The sequence below is a fragment of the Drosophila guanche genome, unplaced genomic scaffold, assembly GCF_900245975.1.
Source record: "Drosophila guanche unplaced genomic scaffold, DGUA_6, whole genome shotgun sequence".
Taxonomy (NCBI): domain Eukaryota; kingdom Metazoa; phylum Arthropoda; class Insecta; order Diptera; family Drosophilidae; genus Drosophila; species Drosophila guanche.
Genome location: NW_022995747.1, coordinates 8,539,126 through 8,562,335, shown reverse-complemented (window position 1 = coordinate 8,562,335; position 23,210 = coordinate 8,539,126). Strand labels below are relative to the sequence as shown.

The 23,210-nt window shown below is 46.8% G+C and overlaps 5 protein-coding genes across 8 annotated transcripts; 2 read left to right on the top strand and 3 right to left on the bottom strand.

Annotated features, from left to right (window-relative positions):
- Positions 1-850: 850 nt before the first annotated feature.
- Positions 851-6,110, bottom strand: LOC117583679 (probable histone-lysine N-methyltransferase Mes-4). Of its 2 annotated transcripts, none has more exons than XM_034272150.1 (5): positions 5,675-6,110; positions 4,089-5,589; positions 1,540-4,030; positions 1,349-1,465; positions 851-1,290 (listed from the first exon to the last, which is right to left on the bottom strand). In XM_034272150.1, the coding sequence occupies exons 1-5, from the start codon at positions 5,970-5,972 to the stop codon at positions 1,138-1,140; spliced, it is 4,560 nt and encodes a 1,519-aa protein (XP_034128041.1). In that variant the 5' UTR covers positions 5,973-6,110; the 3' UTR covers positions 851-1,137. The 2 variants fall into 2 exon arrangements, with proteins under 2 accessions (XP_034128041.1, XP_034128042.1); XM_034272151.1 differs by having other exon boundaries at positions 851-1,275.
- Positions 6,111-6,386: 276 nt separating this feature from the next.
- LOC117583680 (serine/arginine repetitive matrix protein 1) lies at positions 6,387-11,057 on the top strand. 2 transcript variants are annotated; one of them, XM_034272153.1, is made up of 5 exons: positions 6,387-6,719; positions 6,785-7,512; positions 7,570-9,437; positions 9,504-9,987; positions 10,311-11,057. In XM_034272153.1, the coding sequence occupies exons 1-5, from the start codon at positions 6,496-6,498 to the stop codon at positions 10,442-10,444; spliced, it is 3,438 nt and encodes a 1,145-aa protein (XP_034128044.1). In that variant the 5' UTR covers positions 6,387-6,495; the 3' UTR covers positions 10,445-11,057. The 2 variants fall into 2 exon arrangements, with proteins under 2 accessions (XP_034128044.1, XP_034128043.1); XM_034272152.1 differs by having other exon boundaries at positions 6,391-6,719; positions 7,570-9,987.
- Positions 11,058-11,538: 481 nt separating this feature from the next.
- Positions 11,539-16,434, bottom strand: LOC117583688 (mitoferrin). Of its 2 annotated transcripts, XM_034272164.1 has the most exons (7): positions 16,299-16,434; positions 15,451-16,238; positions 13,501-13,586; positions 13,312-13,436; positions 13,005-13,240; positions 12,783-12,944; positions 11,539-12,716 (listed from the first exon to the last, which is right to left on the bottom strand). In XM_034272164.1, the coding sequence occupies exons 2-7, from the start codon at positions 15,565-15,567 to the stop codon at positions 12,264-12,266; spliced, it is 1,179 nt and encodes a 392-aa protein (XP_034128055.1). In that variant the 5' UTR covers positions 15,568-16,238; positions 16,299-16,434; the 3' UTR covers positions 11,539-12,263. The 2 variants fall into 2 exon arrangements, with proteins under 2 accessions (XP_034128055.1, XP_034128056.1); XM_034272165.1 differs by lacking the exon at positions 16,299-16,434 and having other exon boundaries at positions 15,451-16,276.
- A 1,450-nt stretch (positions 16,435-17,884) lies between these two features.
- LOC117583683 (endoplasmin) lies at positions 17,885-21,019 on the top strand. Its single transcript, XM_034272158.1, has 5 exons — positions 17,885-18,047; positions 18,158-18,244; positions 18,368-18,450; positions 18,524-19,791; positions 19,857-21,019. The coding sequence occupies exons 1-5, from the start codon at positions 18,008-18,010 to the stop codon at positions 20,755-20,757; spliced, it is 2,379 nt and encodes a 792-aa protein (XP_034128049.1). The 5' UTR covers positions 17,885-18,007; the 3' UTR covers positions 20,758-21,019.
- Positions 21,014-23,065, bottom strand: LOC117583685 (uncharacterized protein CG4951). Its single transcript, XM_034272160.1, has 9 exons — positions 22,920-23,065; positions 22,521-22,864; positions 22,400-22,462; positions 22,232-22,336; positions 22,010-22,168; positions 21,858-21,950; positions 21,607-21,804; positions 21,334-21,538; positions 21,014-21,277 (listed from the first exon to the last, which is right to left on the bottom strand). Exons 1-9 carry the CDS (start codon positions 22,968-22,970, stop codon positions 21,098-21,100), a joined length of 1,398 nt encoding a protein of 465 aa, XP_034128051.1. The 5' UTR covers positions 22,971-23,065; the 3' UTR covers positions 21,014-21,097.
- Between the last annotated feature and the right edge of the window lie 145 nt (positions 23,066-23,210).

Sequence of the window (23,210 nt, the reverse complement as noted above, 5' to 3'; positions counted from 1 at the left end):
GTGAGACGCTTCTTACGCGTCACAACTTTTATACCCGGCACTCAGTACTACTTCTGCACACCTTAGCGGTGTTTTGTCAAATTTAAAAATTTGTCTTCATCTGTCATATACACCTACAACACTACTCACACCAACACGCTCCTTTAGCTCGCCCCCTTCCCTAGACCCACACACGGCAGACTTGCGGCAGAGGCAAAGGCAGCGCCCGCACACAAAAAAAAAACAAATGTAAGCTGCGGGACGGGTTGGGTTAAAAGTCGGCAGAGGCCGAGTGAAGCAGAAGCAGAGTGTGAATGAGAGAATGTGAAAAAAACAACAAAAGCTGCGGGACAGGTTGGGTTTAACCACTGGAAATTAATTTCTTCGTTGTGGCTATAATAATGATCCAATCGGATCCCAATGTGGTGATCTGATATATATAGCCATTCCCTACGGAATGGCGTTTTATCTTCAAAATTGTAGGTTTGGGTGGTTTTCGCCCCTTTCCGGGGGCGATTTTAAATTTACTGGTTTTAGTGTGAGCATTTGGTGGCTCTAGCTCTTATAGTCTCTGAGAACTAGCCGACAAACAAGACGGACAGACGGACAGAGAGACATGCCTCTATCGACTCGGCTATTGATGCATCAAGAATATATATACTTTATGGGGTCGGAAACGTTTCCTTCTGTGCGTTACATACAACCGTTATTCACACAAATAGAATATATTTTATTTACTCTTCGAGTACCGGGTATAAAAATAGTGAATGATTCTACATATTCCATTAAAGTGACAGCATTTATAGCAATGGCTATAACAGCTACAATAGAAAATGCTAAAAAGTAAAAAAAAATTTTTTTTTAATTTTCCTTTTGTTTTACTGATCTTTTTTGGTCTATTTGTGGCCGATCCGTCCTTCACTTTGGGCACAGATTTCTTTGCCCTCTTGACTGTGTGAACAATTGTGTGATCTGATATCTCGATAAACGTAACATGTGAGGAATAAATATTCGCGTAATAAAAAATAGTGAATGAATCTTCATAATCCATTGAAGTGCCAGCATTAATAGCAATGGCTATAACAGCAATAATAGAAAATGCTAAAAAGCCAAAAAAATGGAAAAAAAAACAAAATCCGCTCTTCCTTTCTTTTCGTTTTACTGATCCTTTTTAGTCTCTTGTGGCTCGTCGTCGGCGCTCACGTGCTTGACTTTGGGCACAGATTTCTTAGCCCTCTTGGCCGGAGGTACTTGGATGCGAATGGCAGAGGTTCTGCTGCGTTGCAGTTGCTTTAGCTTTAAAGTGGTGGTGCATAAAAATAGTGAATATGTTAGAGAAAGCTAAATGAAAAGACAGAAAATACTTTACCTTTTCTTTAAGCTTGCCGCCTATCTCCCCGGAGCAACGTTCAGAGCCACAGTGGCAGGCTTTCTTCTTGTCATTCAGCAGATCATCCCACAAATAGTTGAACGTCAGCTCGGTTTCCTGCATGGGCAAATGAATGATGATGAATGATTATAATATCTGGAATACTTTTGTTGTTCAATTTCAATGCCTACCGCTGGAATGTCTTTAATGGCAAAGAGTCCCACACGATGGTTGCAGTTGACAGTCCATTTTTGTGTTGTGCAGTTGGGCTCGCATGAATGATTCATGAACCGTGCGAGATTTCCTTTTGGGCCGGCATCGATGATAAAGTCCTTCTCCAAGCCAAGGAAGTAAAAGTTCTCGTCCCGATCCGTTTGCTTCTCGAGCATACGCCGCTGGAACTCCTCCTGATTGATCACCTCTCCCACGTACTCGATGACGAAATCGCCCTCGGCGATGGGTTCACGACAGACCAGTCCGAATCCTCGGTCATTCATATAGACAACATCCAAGCGAGGCGATTTGCGGGTCTCGAACATCCGATTCTCGCAGCGGTCGCCGCATAGACAGTATTCCGGATGGCACTCGTTGAACAGCATCCTATTGAGGCAATTGGAGTTTGAGCCGCAAGGATGCTCATCCTCGGGCCGGCAATCACATGTGCTATGCTCATCCGAATTGGTCACGAACTTCACCGGCGGCACTGCCTTGTTCATCTTGATTTTCACGTATGGTGGTGGATTTACCTTGATGCCGCGCGCTACCATCTGCTCATGGCGCCTGGCCTTGGTGATTTTCAGAAAGCGCGTGGCCTCCTCTATGCCATTGTAGAATTTCCTGTGCAGCTGAGACTTGGGCTTCAGCTTCTCCCCATTATCCCCCTCGATGTACAGATAGACACGCCGACGTGGTATCCATCCGTGGTCGTGTGTGCCAAAGAATCGCACCACAAACTCACTTTCGCCATGCGCCTTTTTCAGAATGTTGTGGGGTATCTCGGTGGGTGGCAGAATTATGGCTGGCCACCAACGAAAGTTGTTGAACTTTGCCCAGACGATCTCGCCATAGAGCGGCAGCCGTCCACTCTCGCACTCCTCACATATGTAGTTCTCATGCTTTTCGATCGGTACATCGCGACAGCCCGAGTGCACGGCAATGGGACAGGTCTCGCAGCACAACAGCTCCCCGCCCTTGACGCATATGAAACACCACAGCACATTCAAATGGGCATCGGTCTTGGCCACATTGTGGCGGGGGCAGATGAGGGTCGTGGTGGTCAGCATACGACTGCCGGCGGGTATGCAGCGCGAGTCCTGATGATACGAGGCTGAGCATTTAACGCATCGTGTTAGCTTCGAGCTGCCTACCGGTAGGAATTTTCGGGGATTGTCCGAGACGCACGTGTGGCATACGTGCAGCGGGCAGCGGGTCAGGGAGCTGCTGACGATCGCCTGTGGCCAGTATTTGCAGCATCCGGCATGGAATTTCCTGCCGCACATATTTTGGCCACACGTTATCATCGTCCCGTCCACTAGTCGGGGTTCCTTTGCTTCGCTTGGCTCCTTCAGCGGCGAGCCGGGTGTCGGTGAGGGGTACTTGGGCGGCAAGACTTGGCGACAAATGCAACAGGTTGCATCTTCATCAATATTGCACTCATGGCAGATCACCTCAATGGTAGGCGTAGCGACAGTGGCTAAAGCGTCAGGAGCGTCGCCTGTGATGTGTTCAATTTCTGGAACGGGCGACGGTGAGGTAGAGGTAGAGGAGGATGCACCTTCTAAGCCTTTAAGCTTCGTTCCGTTCTTTATGGTTATGGGCAGTCCACTTTTCTTGCTCTCCAGGCAACCGGCATGCATCCAGCTGTGGCAGGTACGCGAGCACTGCAGCAGATTCGAGCCGGGCTTGTAGCAATATTTACAGACGGAGCCTCGGTTAAGGCCGCGGAAGAGGTACTTGCTGTCCAGCTGGAATATATCGTCGACAACCTCTTCGATGGGTCGATTCACTGGCTTTTTGGTCTTTGGCAATTCCGAGTGTCGCCTCTGCAGTGCCACTGCCTCACCACTGTTGTTGTTGGGTGTCGGCGTACCACTTGGCGTAACAACTGGCGTACGGCTCCGTCGCTCCACCAGCGTTCTCAGGCGATTGGATAGCCGCTGGGTGCTGCCGGCGCCGCGTTCACGTTGAACGATGGCCGAGTCGAGCTCCCGATTCAGATAAATTGCTGCGCAAGCCAACTCTCGGTCTTTTTCGCGCAATTGAAGCTGCTTCAATGACCAGATATTGCCAACTATGGCCCGAAGAACCTTGTCCACTTGTTCGTCGTGCCGATGGACAATCACATATTCCTGGATGATATCGAATAGGTGACGATATTCTTCGATTTCCGAAATCGGTGTAGTGACATTGTTCTCGGCACTTCCCCCAACCTGCGATGGCATGCTGCCAGTCTCCGCCTCAGCTCCCTGGCTCAGCTTTCGCCGCTTGGTTCGCTTCTGACTTTTCTTCACGGGCGAGAAGGCCGGACTTACCGGCGTCTCCGAGCGTTCACGCTTCACGCTCATCAACTGAAGATGCTGTTTGGCGTGCAAGTTGTCTGTGGAGTCGTACAGGCTGCTACCCACATCCGACGTGTCCTGCGCCATGGAGTTAGTACGTTTCCGCTTCTGCTTGTTAAGGATTCTGAAATGGACATTGATTAGCTTCGATCTCTGCATCTCTCTCTTTGGTCTGCACTCACACAACGCTTTCATAAATCTTATAGAATTTCTCCAGTCGCTCGGGATAGGGCACCTCGGCAACTAGTTTGGCCTCATCGATGGCCTGCCGCCAGACGTCAAGTTTCGACCGCTTGGGCACCATCGTTCGGTACTTGCCGCTCCTGTTGCCATGCTTGATGCGCACCTCCTCGCGGTGATCCTCGTATGCCTTGAGTCCGGCAAAGGTCAGCAGGTTTTCAGGCTTAATCCAGTTGCGGCGTCCGTTGTCGGCAAAGAAGCGAACATGCACCTGAATTGGCACGGGCGCGTTGTCCGTGGATGTGCGCTGTGGATGGGCTGGCGGGTTGCCCACAATCTGACCATACGGATCCGGGCACACCATGCACGGCCAGTAACAGTAGGTAAAAACCTTGCCCCAAAACAGATCACCCACCTGATAGGTGGGCCAGCCCGGATCGGTGACTATCGACATTCCTTTGGCACTGTCCAGGCTCACCGACGATGGCGACTTCATGTACCCGTTTTCCTCTGGCTGGTGAAAGGCTGTCGGGCTCAGATCTCCAGGGGATTTCATGCCTGTTGATGCCGCCGATGGTAAGGCGAACGCCAATTCAGAGTCTGGGTTATTCGGCTCGTCAATCGACTGTATGGTTTTGCTACTCGTATCGGCTGGTTCGCCAGGCAGCGTGTCTTGTGTGTGTTCGTTGCCTAAATAACTAATCGGGCTGCTGCTCTCTGGCTCATCCACATCGCAGGAAGCTGCCCCAGACTCGGACTCGCTCTCAGATTTTACATTCATGTTGATGGGAACGGTGTCTTCGATGACTGCATCGTCAGTGATCTCTATTGGTTGTAAATTGTTTGTTTCCATTTTTTCTTCCATCTCTGATGGCACTTCCCCTGGCGGCTCTTCCTCCTCCAAAGTCACTTCCATCGTCTGCTCTTTCATTACTATGTTCGCTCCTTCCTCTGTCGGGGTTTCCGCTTCTAAAGTCACTTCTACTTTCTCTTCTTCTATCTCTGTAGTCGCAGTCGCCTTCTCTATTTTTTCATCTATCTTTGTAGTCGATGTATCTGCCTCTATCTTCTCTGCCGACGGACTAGTTTTTGCGGTACGCTTAAGCTTTCGGTGAAGTTTCAGGCGAGTGGCTAGGGGTACCACGTCATCGGGATCCGTTTCAAAGCCTGTGCTTTTTGGTGAGCTGGCTCCATTTTTGAGTAGCAGCTTTTCAATGGGGCTCATGTAGGTTTTGCTCTCACTACGATCTAGCAGCGGCGTCCCTTCTACGGTCTGTGGTGATTCTGTTCCCTCGACATTGTTCCTGGGCTGTACATCGGCGTTGTCGTTTTTGTTGTGGCTTGCGTTGTTGTTGTTGTTGAGGGCGGCTGCTTGATTGACGCGTCGACGCGTTGAGCGCATAGTGTCGTCCGAGTCGGACAACGGCGTCGGGGAGTTGGCATTTGCAAAGCCAATGTATTTGGGACTCAGCGCCGATTGCAAATTAATTAAATCGCGCTTCCCTGTTAACGTGGGCATACGCACAAGAGAGCATTAGCATACGGCAGAGGCATTTAACGCAATAGTGTGCCAGTAGTGGGTACTTACTGTTCGAAGAGAGACGCTGTAGTTTTTTTATGGCTGTTACCGCGTTTTTTGGGCTCAATGAGCTATTCAAGTCGTTTTCCAGGAAATCCAAGTCGCCATCATGGGTTGCAGCTGTTCGTCTTCTCTGTTCCCCCTTTACAGTTTCTAGATGCTCCGTTATCTGGGATGCCGATGCCACGGACTTGGCGTTGCCTGCAGCCGCGTCGTCGGTAGCATCAGAAGCATCAGCAGTGAACGATCCATTGGATTGGGCACCCACACCATCTGTTTCCGAGTGTGAACCCGCACTTAGCTTCATTATTTGTTTAATTTGCTACACTATATTTTCTAAGATTTCAGAAAACGAAGAGAATCCAAAGAGAAATAGCGCTTCGCGTGCGCCAAAATTGTTATCGCGTGCAACCATGGGCATCGATAGGTATTGCGAAATTGCGCGATTCGATACATATATTGTGCAACAATGCCAGCCCTGGCAGAGTTCAGATTTGTATATATTTCAGTTGACAAAACAAAAGAGATCCGCTCCCTCCTGGTATAGTTTTAATATTCATAACCAATATCAAATTAAATATAACATTGATCTGGGAATAAATGAAAATTCACATTGTGAAAAAAAACGTGTAAAGAGATTATCCTTTGCGAACTCGGGGAATGGTTGTAAGCGACTTGCTAATACAGATATTACTTCATGACTTCAAAATATTGACAACACGTTCTGCACCACTTGCTCCCTGGCATTACCATCGCTGATGGGATGACCTCGTTATCGATACTTCGTTTGGACGAAAACAAATCGCAGCGCATGGGAAATTCAATAGACAATGGACGATTTTGTTAAAAACCTCATTGAGGAGGTGAAATCGCAGGGCGTTTTCGACGAATTTCGTTTCAACTGCTGCCTGGCCGATGTGGACACCAAGCCCGCATATCAGAATGTTCGCAATCGGGTGGAGACGGCTGTCAACGACTTTCTGGCCAAACAACGCTGGACGCCAGACACAAACAAGGTCCAGTTGCGAGAGAGACTACGCAAGCATTTGCTTGAGTAAGTATTTGGGGTACTGTCAGGATAGGCCTGAGGTAACCAAATTGAACGCTCATACATTTCAGCTCCGATGTCCTGGAAAAGGGCGTGGATCAAATTGTGGACCAGGTGGTGAATCCGAAGGTTGCCACCATATTTGAACCAAAGATCGAAAGCATTGCCTACAAGTATCTAGGCATAACACCGCCGCCTCCGCCTACCAGCGCTCCGCCACAAAGGCCGACGCTGCTGCCAGCGCCGCCGTTGCCGCCATATGCTGGCCACATGAACGGCAGCAGCCTCCTAAATGTGCAGACCACTGCTAGTCTATTGCCAACCGATCTGGAACAAATCAGCCCCGATTCTGACCGCGGTACAGTCCAGTCCGATGGGAAGGACGACAGCAAAGATGATGATCTGCCGCCGGGTGTGGATGACAGGAACTTCGATGACGACACTTCGCCCTCATTTGAGCCATTAAGCGACGACAAGCCAGCCGCAAGTAAGGACGAACTGAACAATGGCTCCTTGAACACCATGGACTCGGTGAATGGTGCATCGCAGGCCTCGCAACTGTCGCAGGTATCCAGCGACAGTCGCCTCACCATGGCCTCGTTCTCAGAGTCGGTTGTGGATGGGCGGCAGCCAACGCCCACCAGCAACAGCGTAGAACTGACGCCCAACATGGCCGCTAACATATCGGAGGAGGCGCAGATGCCAAAGTTCAGCGAGAATTCCAATGATGCAAGTGGTGGGGACCACTGCAGTCGGCCCTTGCACTTTGACATCAAGCAGGACGCCATTACATTCGAGGGTAGGCATCGAAAAATGTAATTTTCAGTCTTTTATAATCCATTTCCCAACCATTCAGGCACCGAACGCAGAAATTCCGTGTCGGAGAAAACGAACGGTGGCTCCCGGGCTATGTCCATTGAAGAGGCAATTATGTCCGAGGTAAAAGCCAATATTGAGGATGCCAGCAATGCCTCCATTGAGCCTGTAACCCCACAGGAGTTGGAAAAGCCAGCTACACCAAGTTTTTACGCTTTTCCAATGCCCCAACCACCTCCGACGCCACCGCCACCACCTCAGGCGCCACCGCCAGCACCTGAGACGCCCCCGCCGGCACCAAAGACTCCACCGCCGGCACCCAAGACCCCACCTCCAGCTCTAGAGCTGACATCTCCTAAGGCAACAGCTCCGCCAGCTCCTCAGGAGCCACCACCGGTTCCTGAGATGCCACCGCCTGTTCCCGAGGTCCCACCACCGGTTCCTGAGGTGGCACCTCCGGCTCCTGAGTCGCCTCCACCCGAACCTGAAACGACAGAGCTACCATTGGCACCTTTGATCATCAACGAATCTGTCTCAGAAGCGATTGCGCAAGCACTCAGTCCCAAGGAGAATAAAATCCTAGAGGCCGAGTCAAATGGATCGGAAATCTTAATACAAGAATCGCCTCTGGCATCCACCACTGCCACAGGTAAAATGGAAGAATTAAAAGAGGATGTGGCCGTAAAGCTGTCGCCGCTGGATGATTTTGAGGCTCCCAAAGAAGACGCCACAAAGTCACTGACTTCAGCATCTTCACAGTCAAAGAGCAGCTCAAGAGACAAGGACAAGGAGAGGGATAGACGCCACCATACTAGCAATTCGGATGATAAACAGCGACGGAAAAGCCGGGAGCCGAAGGACCGTGATGCGGATCGCAACCGCCATAAATCGCAGAGTAAACATTCCTCCAGCTCGAAACACTCATCATCGCACTCCAGTTCGAAGCACAAGAGCAGCAGCTCCAGCAGCGCCCAGAAGGACAAGAGCTCGTCGTCAACCTCGTCGAGTAGGAGTCATCGCGAATCGTCGTCCTCGAAGCGTTCAGCCTCCACATCCTCGTCACGCCACGAAAACTCGTCCTCACACAAGAAACACAAGTCCAGCTCATCCTCGTCGCGCTCTGACCGCGACAAAGAAAGGATCAAAGACGGCCAAAGCCAGAGCCATCGCAGCCATCACAGAAGCAGCAGCAGCGGTTCCTCATCCAAGAAAAGAGATAATGAGCGTAGTCATGACCGGGATCGTAATAAATCCACATCTTCCACGAACTCCACGAGTGCAGCGCCGCCAGTCGTTCAGGATGATCACAACGAGATCAAGGCAAAGCTACAAAAGCGCAGGAGCTCGGACTCTAACGATGAGGGCAAGCCGCCCAGCTCTGGCGGGGCCGCGCCCATTACCCCACTGCCCGAACCCAGTACGCTTAACGAGAAAACTGATGCACCTGTCCAGTACGGCGACAACTCGAATGGCAATACGAATGGTGGAAGCAATGGTGCCACCGATAGCGCTGCCATATTGAGCATGGGCAGCAGTGTCATCAATGTCAGTGACATTCTACAGCAATCAACGACCAGCTTTATTGAATTGTGTGCCGCCGGTTCTGGTTCTCAGTCTCAGAAGGATGCGGAACAAGTCGGAAAAGAATCCGAAGATAAGGCAGTTTCGGAGGCAATGGAAACCGAATCAGCGCCAGCAGAGTCAGCAGCCAAAGAAAAGGAACAAAAGCAGGTTGAAGAGCTGGTAAAAGTTGAATCCGTTGGGAAAGTGGAAGACTCCTCTGTCGAGGAAGTGTGCAAAGAGGCTGATGAGATTTCTATTGATTTAAAACAAATGGAGCAGTCGCCGACAGACTCTGAGGACTCCCAAATAGCTGAAAAGGTATCGGAGGTGGCAACGACTGAAGAAGTCAGCAGCTTGGAAACGCCGGACTCTGGGGATTCCCAAGTAGCTGAGGAGGCACTAACAGAAGAAGCCAGCAGCTTGGAGACGCCCGTGACTTTAGATGAAAAGCAGGAGGTTGCACCAGAATCTAGCGAACAAAATGAAACCCCAACTGAAACCAAAACTGGGGATGTTTTACATTTTGAGCAGAACACGGAGGAGTTCAAGTCACGCCTGGAACTCATCAATCGACTGATTCTATCATTGGAAACTCTCTTGAACGAGTTAAATGACTCGCTGCCCAAGGAACTTGTGGATGTGCGCAGCTTAAGGCAAACCAAATCAAAGCGTAGGTTGGACAGCGGCGAGGTTGGACACCGAGACACCGCTGAGAGCGAGAGCCAGGAAAGTATGCGAGAGACGACACCGCCACAGTCCATAGATCCGAGTAGCAGCAGCTCTTCAGGCAGTCCCGTGAAAAGGTTGCGTCGCAATGAACCGAAGGCCTCACCAACGCCCTCCGATGGCAGCATCAACTCCAAGGAGAACGAAGCAATAGAGAAGCAGGAGCCTGGTGCGTATTTTCCATAGATTAATACCCTTTTGTTTGAGTTGCGAAACGAAACATTTGTTGTACATGTCACTCATCCACACTCATCTCCACATTGTGTGATCTCTACCTCTGCCTCTGCTTTCTTTCCACATGCCGATCATGCACATTAGTCCAATCCTAAGAAAATACATTTTCATTTGGTGGGTAAGCACTTCTCTCTCTCTCTCTCTCGCATTTCATTCAATGTGCTCTGTGGCCAAAATGTTGTTTGCCTCAATCCGCATTTGAATCGTTTCCGAGGACCCATTAAATTGATTTGTATTCGTTTTTTGTGTATTCAACAGACGGAGGAGTGTCCACCAAGCGACTCAGCCAAAAGCTCTGCCAGCAGCAGCGATACACCAACGATGATCTCTACAAGCCCCGTCCAGTTTTGTCACAGCGTTCGCGTCGACGTGGCTTGGATGCAATCCTCTAGCTAAGAAAAACAAAATAAACGAGCGTGAAAGCTGTGAGCCGCGGCCAGGCTCGCTGCTCTACTTTTATACCCGATACTCCGTCATTATGCCGAGATCTTCCTCTCGGTCTGTCGTATCTTTTGTTATCGCTATTTGCAAAAAGGGACAGAGTTTGATTAATGGATAATTTTCAACTTTCCCAATTGTATTTGTTTTTGTTTGAGTCGGTTTCAGTTTTCATTAGAATTTGTGGTAACAATAAAATTTAAATTTTAGGTATCCTACACTTTACAGTTTAAGAATAGTTGTTGTAGTACATTTAAATATATACAGTGCCGGACTTAAGTGCAGGCACAGCAATAACTGTTTTGTTTACTGCTTTTTTAAGTGCTTTTCCATGGCGATTTGTAGAAGACAAGTCAAATATGCATAAGTTGAACAATTAGGTAAAGGTAGAATCATTATTAATTCGACACTTTTAGACTTACTGTGCTGCCACTGGGATATTCTTCCCTTATCTTTTATTGTATGAAAAGTTATTATCAGCATGTTCTCATAAAGGGATCCCCCAGCCTCCATGCAAGTACCTTTTCTTACAAAGTAATACAATAAAATTACAGTTTATCCAATCTTAAAAAAAAATTGATTCATTTATCGGTTACAATTGGTTGTCTTTGAACATCGAGATGGAACAGCTCTTAGAAAAGCAGCAAACTGAAAATGTATTGCTGTACCAGCACTTAAGTCCGACACGGCACTGTATACAGTATATATATATATATATATATATATGTAAACAATAAAAATAACATGAATTCTTTTATAATTATTATTGTGTATTCTTGGGACTGGGTGTGGTTTCCCCCCTACACATGGCACTTGACTGAGGTTTGGATACTGAGGTTTGGAGATACGCTAGAAGTGGAGGAATTATTTTGGGGGCACTCAGCATGGTCAATTAATCGAATGGGTTGGGTTGGGATAGGATGTGAGTTAGTCAAGTGCCAGTGCGAGAAGGCTCTACTCTATTCTACTACTCTGGGACCCAAGGGATGGGTGAATGGGTAGGTTCCTGGGGGCCTGGAATAGGAAGGAGCGATGAGCGATATCTTTATGCGGCTCTTGTTGGTATTTGTATATATATATATAATATATTTTGTAACATCTCAGTTTGAAGATGAAAGTGTAATTGGATTACAAATCATTGAATTTTGTTTTCAATTTATTTTTTCCTGTTGGCGTTATTTTGTATTGTTTTTTTTTTGCATTTTTTTGCTCTTGCTTACTTTACAACGATCAACATAATAGGTAATGGTAATATAACTTTACACGAGGGGAGGGGGGTTCCACTCAATTCCTTTTTTTAACAAGAATTTTTCGTTTTTTTCCTAAAAATTAACTGTGCTTGGGTGTGTGGTGTGTGTGTTTGTAGGGGGTAGGGCAGGGGATGTTTGCGTGTTTTGCTTTTGTTTGGGAGGGGGGGAGTGTGAGAGCGAGAGTTTTTGTGCAGAACAACAACTACGATTTAACCTCCGACTATGGGAGTGATAACACTCTCTCACCGACTCCTCGCAGAGTATTCATACAAACAGCTGGGGTAAAAACGAGACCAGAGGCGACACAGAGGCTAGGGCCCAGGGGGAATGGTTGGGGGGTTGGGCAGACGTTTCAAACGCCGTGTCCGCCTTACCATTGCTCCGCTGACTCCTGCACCTCTGCCGCCTCCAGCCACCTTTCCCCGCCGCCAACTAATAGCTATGCTTATGTGTTTTAGCTGTCGCCGCTGCAAATGTGTCGAACGCTGGCCGCCTCGCTTGCGGTCACGTCCTTGCGCACAGTCTACGTGCTGGAAAATCCCCGCTCATAGGGGCTCTTCACTTCCGTGTGCCTCGTGTGCAGATTAATGGTGGGCGCAGCAGTGCGTGTGGACAGTTCACAGACCGTTTTGATGGCACCGGCTGCATTAACCGTTGGCGGCGCTGGATGCAGGACAGCGGTATCTTTCTGTGTGGCGGTGGCGGCCGCAGCAGCATCCACGGCCAAAGATTCGCTCGCCAATGAGGGATCCTCAACATCGGTTGTGCTCTTAGGCAATACATAGGCCGTTTTGCGGGGCTCTTGTAGCTCTGAGCGACCCGTAATTGACGATTTATATTGATCACGTTCCAGGCCACACAAATAGAACTTGAAGAACTCGTATGTGGACCAGCAGATGGCCGTCGCAGGCATCGAATACAAGACGCGAGCAGTCATCCCCTTGAAGAAGCCCAATGGTCCAGCCATGTGGTAGATCTGAAATTCAGACAGAGAAAGTTTAGTGCATCCTTTTTGGGAGCCTTAGATGTGTATAGAAAATACCTTGCGACAGGCCTCAATCATGCCCTTTGTTAGACCCGTTTCCTGTGTATTAAGCAACGTTTTAACCACATCCAGGGGTGTAGTTATAGCCGCCGCACAGGCACCCGCCGCACCACCCGCTACCATATGCACTGGTGGATTATATCTGCGATCCAAATTGAGCTGCAAAGATGTGGATTAATGACACTTATCCTATAGATATTCCATCATTGAAATACTCACTTTATTCTGGATAAACTCGTATGTTGTAAAATGTATCGTCTGATATGGTATATTCATGACCAGTTGGGTGCTGTAGGAGCGATAGAAGGCCTTGAAGCCCTCCTTCCGATACACATCCCGCATGCAGGTGATGACCGATGAATATGGTGAATTGTACATTTGCATGCGCTGCTTAATCACCTCCGTTGGATTGGAGATGGCGTCGTGTATGAGCGTGGCCACTGCCCCAGAAATCACTGCAACACAGAGAGAATTTAATTAGAGATCATAGTCCAAAGATGGAGATGTTCTATGAAGCTGTACTAACCGTAGTTAAGGTGGTTTAGTGATGTGAGTTTCGTGAGCATCTCCTTGGTCATCTCGTAGGCACCAAAGTAGAGGGCATGCGCTGGTCCTGCACCCACAACCACAGCACTGGCTCCACGAATAGGTCTGAATAATGATTATTAATAATCTTTTCTTCCAAATGGGGCGTCGTATCTTGTGTGCCACTTACCTCAATAAACCCTCACGTGTGATCATATTTTGAAAGGTTGACATTATATTCATGTTGGGTGCTGATGTAAGGCTCTGCATTCGCGTCTGTAAATAAGAAGGAATCACTTTAGTGTGCATTTATCTTCAGAAAAGGGGGACTCCCAAGTAGATCTCTCCTTATTTAGTTATAAATAGTAAACTTGTTTCTTTGAATAATTTCCGATAAACCCCTGGAATAGCTAGCAATCACGTTTAGATGGGTTCAGCACATGCAGTTTGTTGTTGCAAAGTCATTATTACTCATGAGATATTTGCCGAGACTCAAACTAACAGAGTTAGCAGAGCAGACATAAAATATGCATTTCATCGTGATTCAGACGCGGGAAACAATATTTAATTATGTCACTAGAACGCTTTATTGCGGATCATATATATACATATATGTACTTTGTCTACGAATTAGCTGGGGGCACAAACATTTAGCAGTCAATCCCCCCGTATTTAAATCTTGAAATAAATACACATGCACCTACTATACAATATATATAACTGGAAGGTGTGTCGTCAAATCAAATCAAGCTAGAGCCACATATTATACATATAATAGAAGGCGGGGAGTCGAGTGGAGCGTTTGTACAGCATCCATATATCGTAAATTACAGGGACGTGAGGTTAGAGCGAATCAGATAAGATTTCCTAGAAAACAAAACTGAATTGCATTTGTCTGTTTACTTATTTTATAGGGCCCCCAGTAGTATCATCTGACGAGAGCAGTGAGTGATAACACGGCCATTCAAGGTGAAGAAAAACCCATCCAATGAGTGGCACTTGTCTCTCGAGTGTGGGCGGAGCAATCGGAATGGGAAACCATAATTAAAATGCCACCGAACAAGCTGAAAACTGTGGGGAGAGATTACATAAAAGAAGGAGGACCGGCTGATAAAAGGCAAAACACACAAAAAGATGTGCTCCATGCTCTCTCGCATCGATTCCCAGAGCGTAGGCAAGCGGTGGGTCCCACAAGCCGTGCCCGGCATTTTGAATTCCGTAGAGTCAATGCATCATGCGCCTTCCGCCGATAAGCAGAAACATAATGAAATGACAAAAATCGCTATGCCATTTACAGACAGATAGATTATTTATAAACAGAAACCAGAGACAACAATGCGGCAACAATGCGAAAAAAAGTAATAATAATGTGAATAAAAGTGCTTCAATTGTTGTTCAATTAAATCGTGGAGCTCTGCTGCTCTTGATTTCGTAACACAATGAAATTAGTTTGTCAACTCAAACGCTACTGGACTATAACGATGACGCCGGGAATCCCGAGTGGGCTTTACACTTGGCACCCGTATTGCCTGCTGCCTGCCGTCCGCCGCCTGTCACCACAGCAGAACTCCGAGGAGCTTTGCCCGATTGACTGACACATATGGCCAGTAAAGAAAATCAATATCTCTCGCTCGAACCGAATTGCGTGAACAATTTTTTGTATATAGTAGCAGAAATGTAATCTACATATCGGCTGGGTTTACGATGGGTCTACACCTTGCCATGCGCATTCTATATGCAAATTTATGAAATCGAAATTGCAGAGGGCACGCAAGGTAGCTCATACGTTAATGCCGATCAAACTGTCCTGATAGCACATATCACATTGCAAATCTCGGTCATGAAGTGGAGGGGCTAATCTTATCGGGCAAAGCATAAACCCACAGAACGTGCTCTGATAAACACCACACCAGCTGATTAATGAGCGCTGCAGGGGAAAGACCACCCGTCACAGAGTCTTTGTCGTCGATAGCATAGCCAAGGAATTACATCACGATTATGCCAGAGCACTACCACCACGGACGGACATACAGAAATATTTCGATTGTGTACACGCATTTGTGAGGTTATGTGGACCGTGTTTATGCACTGCTCCGGTTGCAACACCACAGAAGTTCAGCGGAAAAAGCACTCATCTCACCTTAACAGAGTCCAGGGGATACATGACCACATGCTCCAGCACGCCAGCGATGGCGCCCGCCGTCATATTGATGCCGACACTAGTCGTCGGCAAACTCTCGTAGTCGTCGATATTCATGGCTGTTGGCTGCCCTTGCAATGGGTTCTTCTATTACTCTCCGCCCGGTTATGTCGCCAACGAGTTATGTCCAGTGGCAAGTGCAAGCGAAACGGTAGACTCACACACCTCGCCGCTTGTTATTGGCGTTTCTTTTGCTTTGCTTTGGCTTTCTCTGCTTTCGCAGCTATTTGAGCTATTTGCACCGAGCAGCTGATAAGGTTTACACCACGCAGAGTTAATTATTTTGAACGCACGCACATGAGGGCCTGGGGCCGGGATTGATTAGATTCCGATTTGTGGTCTGCTTGAACCTCTGGCCCGAAGGACAACATACATTTACGATTGGTATTAGCCGGCGTAGTTGAGCACTGGGTAATTTTGTTGTATAACACGGACCCCGCAAATAAGGGGGGGAAAATGGGTGATGTGGTGATGTATTGTATGAATGGGAGTACGCAAAACTACTAATTGACACTGCTGCTGGTGCTGCTGCTGTTGCTGTTGCTCCACCTCCACGCACTACTCGACACGACTAGCATCAACGAAATGTTGCTCTGCGGTGTCTGCCGATTGGGTTTCTTTGCTCGCCCCAAGTTTGTGGCCGAGTGCTGCGACTATTGCGATGTGTGCGATCGTCGTTGAGGGGTTTCGCGGTCGCTGCTGAAGTGGCGCATGCAATCAAGTGGGTACTGGAGATATAATATTTAAATGTACATATCTTCTGATATTGTGTATGCTTGACAACTCACGCAAACGTTGAATGATTGCAGGAATCATTAAAATTTCTTGCCCTAACGCATTCGCGAATGTGTTGGTGTTGGTGAGTAGCATGTGAGGCGACGGCAAAAAGAAATGCAGTGTGACCGCGGATGAATATACCGTCTATCGCTCACAAATGTATCGTAAATATTGCTTTTCTGTTTTCAGCCCTGAAACGACAATTTCACCCGTTTGATGAATATTGATGGCTAGATGGTATTACTCATATTTTGGAAGGGTTTTTGGACTTATTATAAAATTTAAAGTGCCTTCTGCCAAATCTGAGTACATTTTCAAAATTTTTGGATATTTTTGATATGTAGGTTTTTTGTGGCTTAACCTAAATAAACTAAATAAAAAAAACTATCAATAGTTTAAAACCTACTCTGAGAATTACACTATTTTTCTAATATATGTATGTATAACTTGTTATGTTTTGGTTTCACAAGACACAAACCCAATGTAACATCGAATAAAAATTGTTACTTTTTTACCGTTACACATGGGTTTTTACTTTTACTTTATGGAATGCAATCTCTTGCTGATCTTTCACCTCAAAATTTCTGAAAATAGAGCATGGAAAGCTGTCCTTATTATTATGTATGCTGTTTTTGCCTAGCTTCAGTGAATGCCATGTTAACATCGATGTTTTTGCAGCACATGCCACCCCACGTTACACTTTATGCAATTTTTTTGGTTGACCTTTTTAGTTGTACACCAAAATTGGAAACATTCCAGTAAAAGGTAGAAATTAAAACTATAATTCCTACAAGCTATTAATATTCCAATGAACATCATAATCGAGAAAATGATTATGAGATTACGTTATATTTAACATTTTAACGTATACCGGTTAACACAAGAAGGTATATTTCGGTATATGTTTGAGGGTATTTTTTATCGACAAGACCGCTGGCCAGGTTTTGCTAGGGCTGTCAAAGATTTAAAAAATATCAAATCGGTGATATATTTTGCTTGGATAAAATATCAAAATAATATAAAATATATATCTGCTTGTATATTTTTGCTAAAAGTATATTCCGTGCGCATCGGACATAAATAGCTCCCATAAAGAAATCAAAAACCTTACATTTGCTTTTAACATCTTTAATCCTTATTCCACTTTTCTGTTTTTAATTTGACTTATTCAACTAATCTTTGCTTTACATACATAATTCTTTTAAGCAAGTGTTTCTGGATTTTTAGTTCAAAACACCCACAGACTTCTTCACAGTACGAAAATCCTCCAGATTATATTTCTATCTCGCACACCTCACAAAAACCATCACTGCTTTCTAGAAAACTCTGAGAAAAAATTATTTTGCTTAGGTCTTTTCCGTTGGCTTTCGTGGTAATTGATCAATACTACCAACAACAGAATATATATTCTTCTGTATATTTCCTTCTGTGCGTTACATACATCCACTTTTGTGCACAAAAACAGTGGTTTTTTTGCGAGCATAAACAAATGAATATATTGGTATTTTGGGGGAAAAAATCACGATATAAATACATTTTTTATTTTTTTAAAATATCGATATATTGATATTCTGATTTATATTTGACAGACCTACTTTTTGCGCAAAGTCGGAAAATTTTCTATTTAAATCGAGCAGTCAGCCTGTTTATTGTATTCTTGTGACGTGGCTTTTCGCCAGACAGGGTTTAATTGTTCCTAGTAAATCAAGTTATATTTAAAATGAAATACTATCTGTTGCTGGGGCTTTTGCTCGTATCAGGTTGGTGTTTTTATGCCACGCTTCAGGGTTTCAGTGTTTGAGTGCAGTGCCAATGCCGGTGTTTTAACCTAATTTTTTTTGTGTATTTTTTATTCGATGCTTTACTGCAGGCATAAGTCAGATTGCCGCTGAAGATGAGGCTGGTGCCGAGAAAATTGAACTGGACTTGGGTGCATTCAAGGAAGGTTCCAGAACTGGTAAGTTACGCCCCCCGCCCGCTGCTGAGGGAGTTTTTGGGACACGTCAGCGTTAGCCGCAGTTACCCTGACGCCACGGTGTTGACGCCCCGTATCTATAATACGATTACCTTACTACCACAGATGCTGAGACCTTGAAACGGGAGGAGGAGGCCATTCAACTGGACGGACTGAATGTTGCACAGCTAAAAGAATTGCGCGAAAAGGTATGTACAGAATTCTGATGCGGAGAATAATTCTTACAAATGATTTATGTGTGTGTATTTGTGTCGTGGGTAGGCGGAGAAGTTCACGTTCCAGACAGAAGTGAACCGCATGATGAAACTGATCATCAATTCGCTGTACCGCAACAAGGAGATCTTCCTGCGTGAATTGATCTCAAACGCCTCCGATGCCATTGACAAGATTCGTCTGCTGGCCCTCACCGACCGCAAGGAGCTGGAGAGCAACCCCGAGCTGCATATCCGCATCAAGGCCGACAAGGAGAACAAGGCGCTGCATATCATGGACTCGGGTATTGGCATGACACACCAGGATCTGATTAACAATCTGGGCACAATCGCCAAGTCCGGAACTGCCGACTTCCTGGCAAAAATGCAGGATCCCAGCAAGTCAGAGGGCGGAGACCTGAACGACATGATTGGACAGTTCGGTGTGGGCTTTTACTCGGCCTTCTTGGTCGCTGATCGTGTGGTGGTCACCACCAAGCACAACGACGATAAGCAGTACATCTGGGAGTCGGATGCCAACAGCTTCACCATCACTGAAGATCCACGTGGCGACACCCTCAAGCGGGGTTCGATCATTTCGCTGTACCTGAAGGAAGAGGCCCAGGACTTCCTGGAGGAGGAAACCGTTCGCGAGCTGATTCGAAAATATTCGCAGTTCATCAACTTCCCCATTCTGATGTGGTCCAGCAAAACGGTTGACGAAGAGGTGCCCGTGGAGGAGGAAGCCGTTGCCGTGCCCGAAAAGACCGAAGATGACGTGGAAGATGCCGATGAGGAGGCCAAGGTTGAGGAGGCAGCTGATGACGACAAGCCCAAGACAAAGAAGGTGTCCAAGACCATCTGGGATTGGCTGCTGATCAACGACAGCAAGCCCATCTGGACCCGCAAGCCGGCCGAGGTGACAACCGAGGAGTACAACAACTTCTACAAGAGCCTGACCAAGGACTCGAGCGAGCCCCTCACCCAGACCCACTTCATCGCCGAGGGCGAAGTAACCTTCAAGAGTTTGCTGTACGTGCCCAAGGTGCAGCCATCCGAATCCTTCAACCGCTACGGCACCAAGTCCGACAACATCAAGCTCTACGTTCGTCGTGTCTTCATCACTGACGAGTTCAACGACATGATGCCCAACTTCTTGAGCTTCATTCGCGGTGTGGTCGACTCTGACGATCTGCCCCTGAACGTGTCGCGCGAAACGCTCCAGCAGCACAAGCTGATCAAGGTTATCAAGAAGAAGCTGGTGCGCAAGGTGCTCGACATGCTCAAGAAGCTCGACAAGGAGTCCTACGAACAGTTCTGGAAGGAGTTCTCCACCAAGTAAGTGCTGCACATCCACCATTAATGAAATACTTGCTCATTTGGTTGCTTATGCCTTTTCCTAGCATTAAGTTGGGCGTCATGGAGGATCCCAGCAACCGATCTCGCTTGGCCAAGCTGCTGCGCTTCCAAACCTCCAATGGCAAGGGCGTTACCTCTTTGGCCGAGTATGTGGAGCGCATGAAGTCGAAGCAGGAGCACATCTACTACATTGCCGGTGCCAATCGCGGTGAGGTCGAGAAGTCGCCGTTCGTTGAGCGTCTGCTGAGCAAGGGCTACGAGGTGCTCTTTCTGGTCGAGGCTGTTGATGAGTACTGCATCTCCGCTCTGCCCGAATTTGATGGCAAGAAGTTCCAGAACGTCGCCAAGGAGGGATTCAAGCTCAACGAGTCTGAGAAGAGCAAGAAGAACTTCGAGTCGCTGAAGAGCGCCTTTGAGCCTCTCGTTAAATGGCTGAACGATGTCGCCCTCAAGGATCAGATCTCCAAGGCTCAGGTGTCGGAGCGTTTGAGCAACTCGCCGTGTGCCTTGGTCGCTGGCGTTTTCGGCTGGACCGGCAACATGGAGCGCCTGGCAATGTCCAATGCCCACCAGAAGTCCGATGATCCGTCTCGCAGCTACTATCTCAGCCAGAAGAAAACTCTTGAGATCAACCCACGGCACCCACTGATGCGCGAGCTGCTGCGTCGCGTGGAGGCTGACGAGGCCGATGACACTGCCAAGGACATGGCCGTTATGATGTTCCGCACTGCCACTTTACGCTCCGGCTATATGCTCCAGGAGACGGCCGGCTTTGCCGACAGCATTGAGCAGATGATGCGCCAGACATTGGGTGTGTCTCTGGACGAGCAAATCGAGTTGGATGAGGACGATGACACTGCCGAGGATACCGAGTCGGGTAGCCAAGAGAACAAGAACATCAATGCCGATGACGATGAGGAGGATCAGGCTCACGATGAGCTGTAATCACCCGCTGCAGGCGCAGAGCAGATCCCACATAAATTGTACATAGGAGTGTGGAAGTCAGACTGAGTTTATTTACAGCACTTTCTGGATGGGCGTTAAGAGGAAGCTGCCGCCGTTTCATCAATATTAAACCCTAGACAGGTCCTTAGTTATTAAGTAAAACAATTTCGTAATAATTATGTGGCTCCATTCATCACAACCACAAAACAAATCCAGAAAGCTCTCTCCATAAGATTAAAATACTTGAAACATTCGCCTGGAATTAGGATGAACTTTTTTATTTACATAATTTCGCAACATGATTCCAACACAAACGGGAATTCTAATAAAGAGTGTTTAATCAATTCTCCAAATCAGATTCTAGTGGCTCATTATTAATGGCATTTAAATATGTGCCGTATGCTAATTGATCCCTGATCTGGCGCACAGCCTCCTCGGCAGTAGCAATATTAAATGTATCCATTAAGAGACGCACAATCCACAATGGCAGCAAAGCATTAATCTGTAACGATGCGTATGCCTGTAAATCGGGAAATTAACATCAGATGAGTTCAGATATTAATTATTTTCACTTACTGTTCTGGTGCCATAAACTTGGCCCAGTTTCCTGATCATACATAGTTCCACGTCCCTTCGTACTATATCTATGACATGCACATGCTGAATGTCCATGAATCGATCTATATGCTTGTGTCGATTCGCCTTAAAAAATGTAGTCAAGTCGCTTTCGTACTTGGAGAATGTATTCAGTATTTCTTCCTTTTCCATTTTATCCATTAGCCTGGACAATAAAACAAACTTAAGCTGTAGGTAAATGCATTTAATTGAAATGTAAGCCACAGAACTTACAGAATTTTCACCTTGCGTGGAGCTGGACGAGGTTCTATCGGTCCAGCCAGCTGAAAGCTTTTGGGCTTTGATGGCGGTGGCTCATTGAGCTCCTCCTTTTTTATGGCTTTGGATGGCGACGAAGCAATCCCATTGGCATTGGCTTTTTTCCCCATTGGCCCATCTGTGTGGTCTTTTTTGTCCGTCTTTTTCTTCCCTCTAAAAAGGGGACAATTAATATAGGCAGACTACGGCAAGTTTACATTACATACCCTATGATAAAGTCGTCTAAGTGACTTGGACGCGTTAGTGGACGGCGCGGGCGTCTGGTCGGACTCGGCCCATCAGCACTGGGAATGGATTTTCTGCGAGTTTATAAATGCGTTAATGCTGGGCATAAATTGAGTCCATAGTTGACGCTTACTCTGTGTCGGGTGTGGGCACACGCTTGGTGGCCTTTTTTTCAAGTGAAGAGCGACCGCTGTTGGGCGTTTTACCTTTTGCATAATCTTGTGATAAGGACCTGCGTGCATTACACACTTTTACAGGCTCCTTTCTAGCAGCGGGAGCCTCTGCCGACTCACTGTTTTTGGGAAATTTAATGGAATTTGTAATTCATTTCTTGTGAAAATCTTGGTGGGCTTACATTGATTGTGAACGATGCTCCTGTTTGGTTGGTTTTTGTTTCTCAGAATCTACGGAAACTTTTTTATTCTTGCGCTTCTCCGGAGCGGGTGCCACTTGCTGGTCACTGTACGAAATGTAATTGAGTTAAATTTTGAATTTAGTTACTTGAATAAATTTTGTGGCTTACTTGGAATGTGTACGTTTGGTTGGTTTATCTTTGCGCGTTTTCTGAGCGTGCACCTCATGGTCGCTGCAAGAAATGTAAGTGAGTGCCATGTGGATGTCAGTGTTTTATGTGATTTGCGAACCTCGAATTTGAGTCTGTGCTCACATTATTAGAAACTGTTTCGATATATTCCAGCTGCATAATCAGACACAAATCGCTTTTCGAGAATGAAACGCCGGGTAGGCGAATCTCTGTAGACAATCGCCGAGAATCGATCGAGTCCACTCGTACTTTAATGTGATCAATGAGGAGATCTGCATGCAAATTCTGAATATCTTGCTCTTGCTCCAGCAGGCCATATAAGCCCGTCTCAATATTGGACCAGCGGGAAGGCGTCATCCAATGATAGTCAGTTTGTTTCTGGACAATGCGGGAGACCGTGCACGGCTGCACCTTGGTGTTGCAGATGATGCGATGCTTTTTATACTGCAAATGAATAGCAAATTAGATAAATGCCGCAGTGTCGTGTTGGCCTACCAACCCAATAGATTTGCATCACAAGTTGGTAATCACCGCCGAGAGTAAACGGCATTTTGTACAACAAACTGAGGCTTTGGCAAACAAATACGCGTATCTTTTCTGCGTTCGCGGCAAAATAATAAATTCGTGAGGCAGAGATGCATTTGCTCTTCGTTTGGTCGATAACGATATATTGGCGTTGCCAGATGCAAGATAAAATATCAAATTGCTTGCGCGTCAATTTGAAATCTAACGAATGTAGTCGAACTAACCAATGGACCGAACACGAGGGGATCTTTTTCGTAAGTTTCTT

Excerpts from the sequence above, each read along its gene's own strand:
- LOC117583680 (XM_034272152.1), top strand. The coding sequence starts at position 6,496 with ATGGACGATTTTGTTAAAAACCTCATTGAGGAGGTGAAATCGCAGGGC. Across the intron at positions 6,720-6,784 it reads CTACGCAAGCATTTGCTTGA|CTCCGATGTCCTGGAAAAGG; the intron begins GTAAGTATTTGG and ends CATACATTTCAG. Across the intron at positions 9,988-10,310 it reads AATAGAGAAGCAGGAGCCTG|ACGGAGGAGTGTCCACCAAG; the intron begins GTGCGTATTTTC and ends TGTATTCAACAG.
- LOC117583685 (XM_034272160.1), bottom strand. The coding sequence starts at position 22,970 with ATGCCGTTTACTCTCGGCGGTGATTACCAACTTGTGATGCAAATCTAT. Across the intron at positions 22,865-22,919 it reads TTGTGATGCAAATCTATTGG|TATAAAAAGCATCGCATCAT; the intron begins GTTGGTAGGCCA and ends ATTCATTTGCAG. Across the intron at positions 21,278-21,333 it reads AAGTTTATGGCACCAGAACA|GCATACGCATCGTTACAGAT; the intron begins GTAAGTGAAAAT and ends CCCGATTTACAG.
- LOC117583683 (XM_034272158.1), top strand. The coding sequence starts at position 18,008 with ATGAAATACTATCTGTTGCTGGGGCTTTTGCTCGTATCAG. Across the intron at positions 18,048-18,157 it reads GGGGCTTTTGCTCGTATCAG|GCATAAGTCAGATTGCCGCT; the intron begins GTTGGTGTTTTT and ends GCTTTACTGCAG. Across the intron at positions 19,792-19,856 it reads TGGAAGGAGTTCTCCACCAA|CATTAAGTTGGGCGTCATGG; the intron begins GTAAGTGCTGCA and ends GCCTTTTCCTAG.
- LOC117583679 (XM_034272150.1), bottom strand. The coding sequence starts at position 5,972 with ATGAAGCTAAGTGCGGGTTCACACTCGGAAACAGATGGTGTGGGTGCC. Across the intron at positions 5,590-5,674 it reads ACAGCGTCTCTCTTCGAACA|GGAAGCGCGATTTAATTAAT; the intron begins GTAAGTACCCAC and ends CCACGTTAACAG. Across the intron at positions 1,291-1,348 it reads GCGGCAAGCTTAAAGAAAAG|ACCACCACTTTAAAGCTAAA; the intron begins GTAAAGTATTTT and ends CTATTTTTATGC.
- LOC117583688 (XM_034272164.1), bottom strand. The coding sequence starts at position 15,567 with ATGAATATCGACGACTACGAGAGTTTGCCGACGACTAGTGTCGGCATC. Across the intron at positions 13,241-13,311 it reads ACTAAACCACCTTAACTACG|TGATTTCTGGGGCAGTGGCC; the intron begins GTTAGTACAGCT and ends TCTGTGTTGCAG. Across the intron at positions 12,945-13,004 it reads ACGAGTTTATCCAGAATAAA|CTCAATTTGGATCGCAGATA; the intron begins GTGAGTATTTCA and ends ACATCTTTGCAG.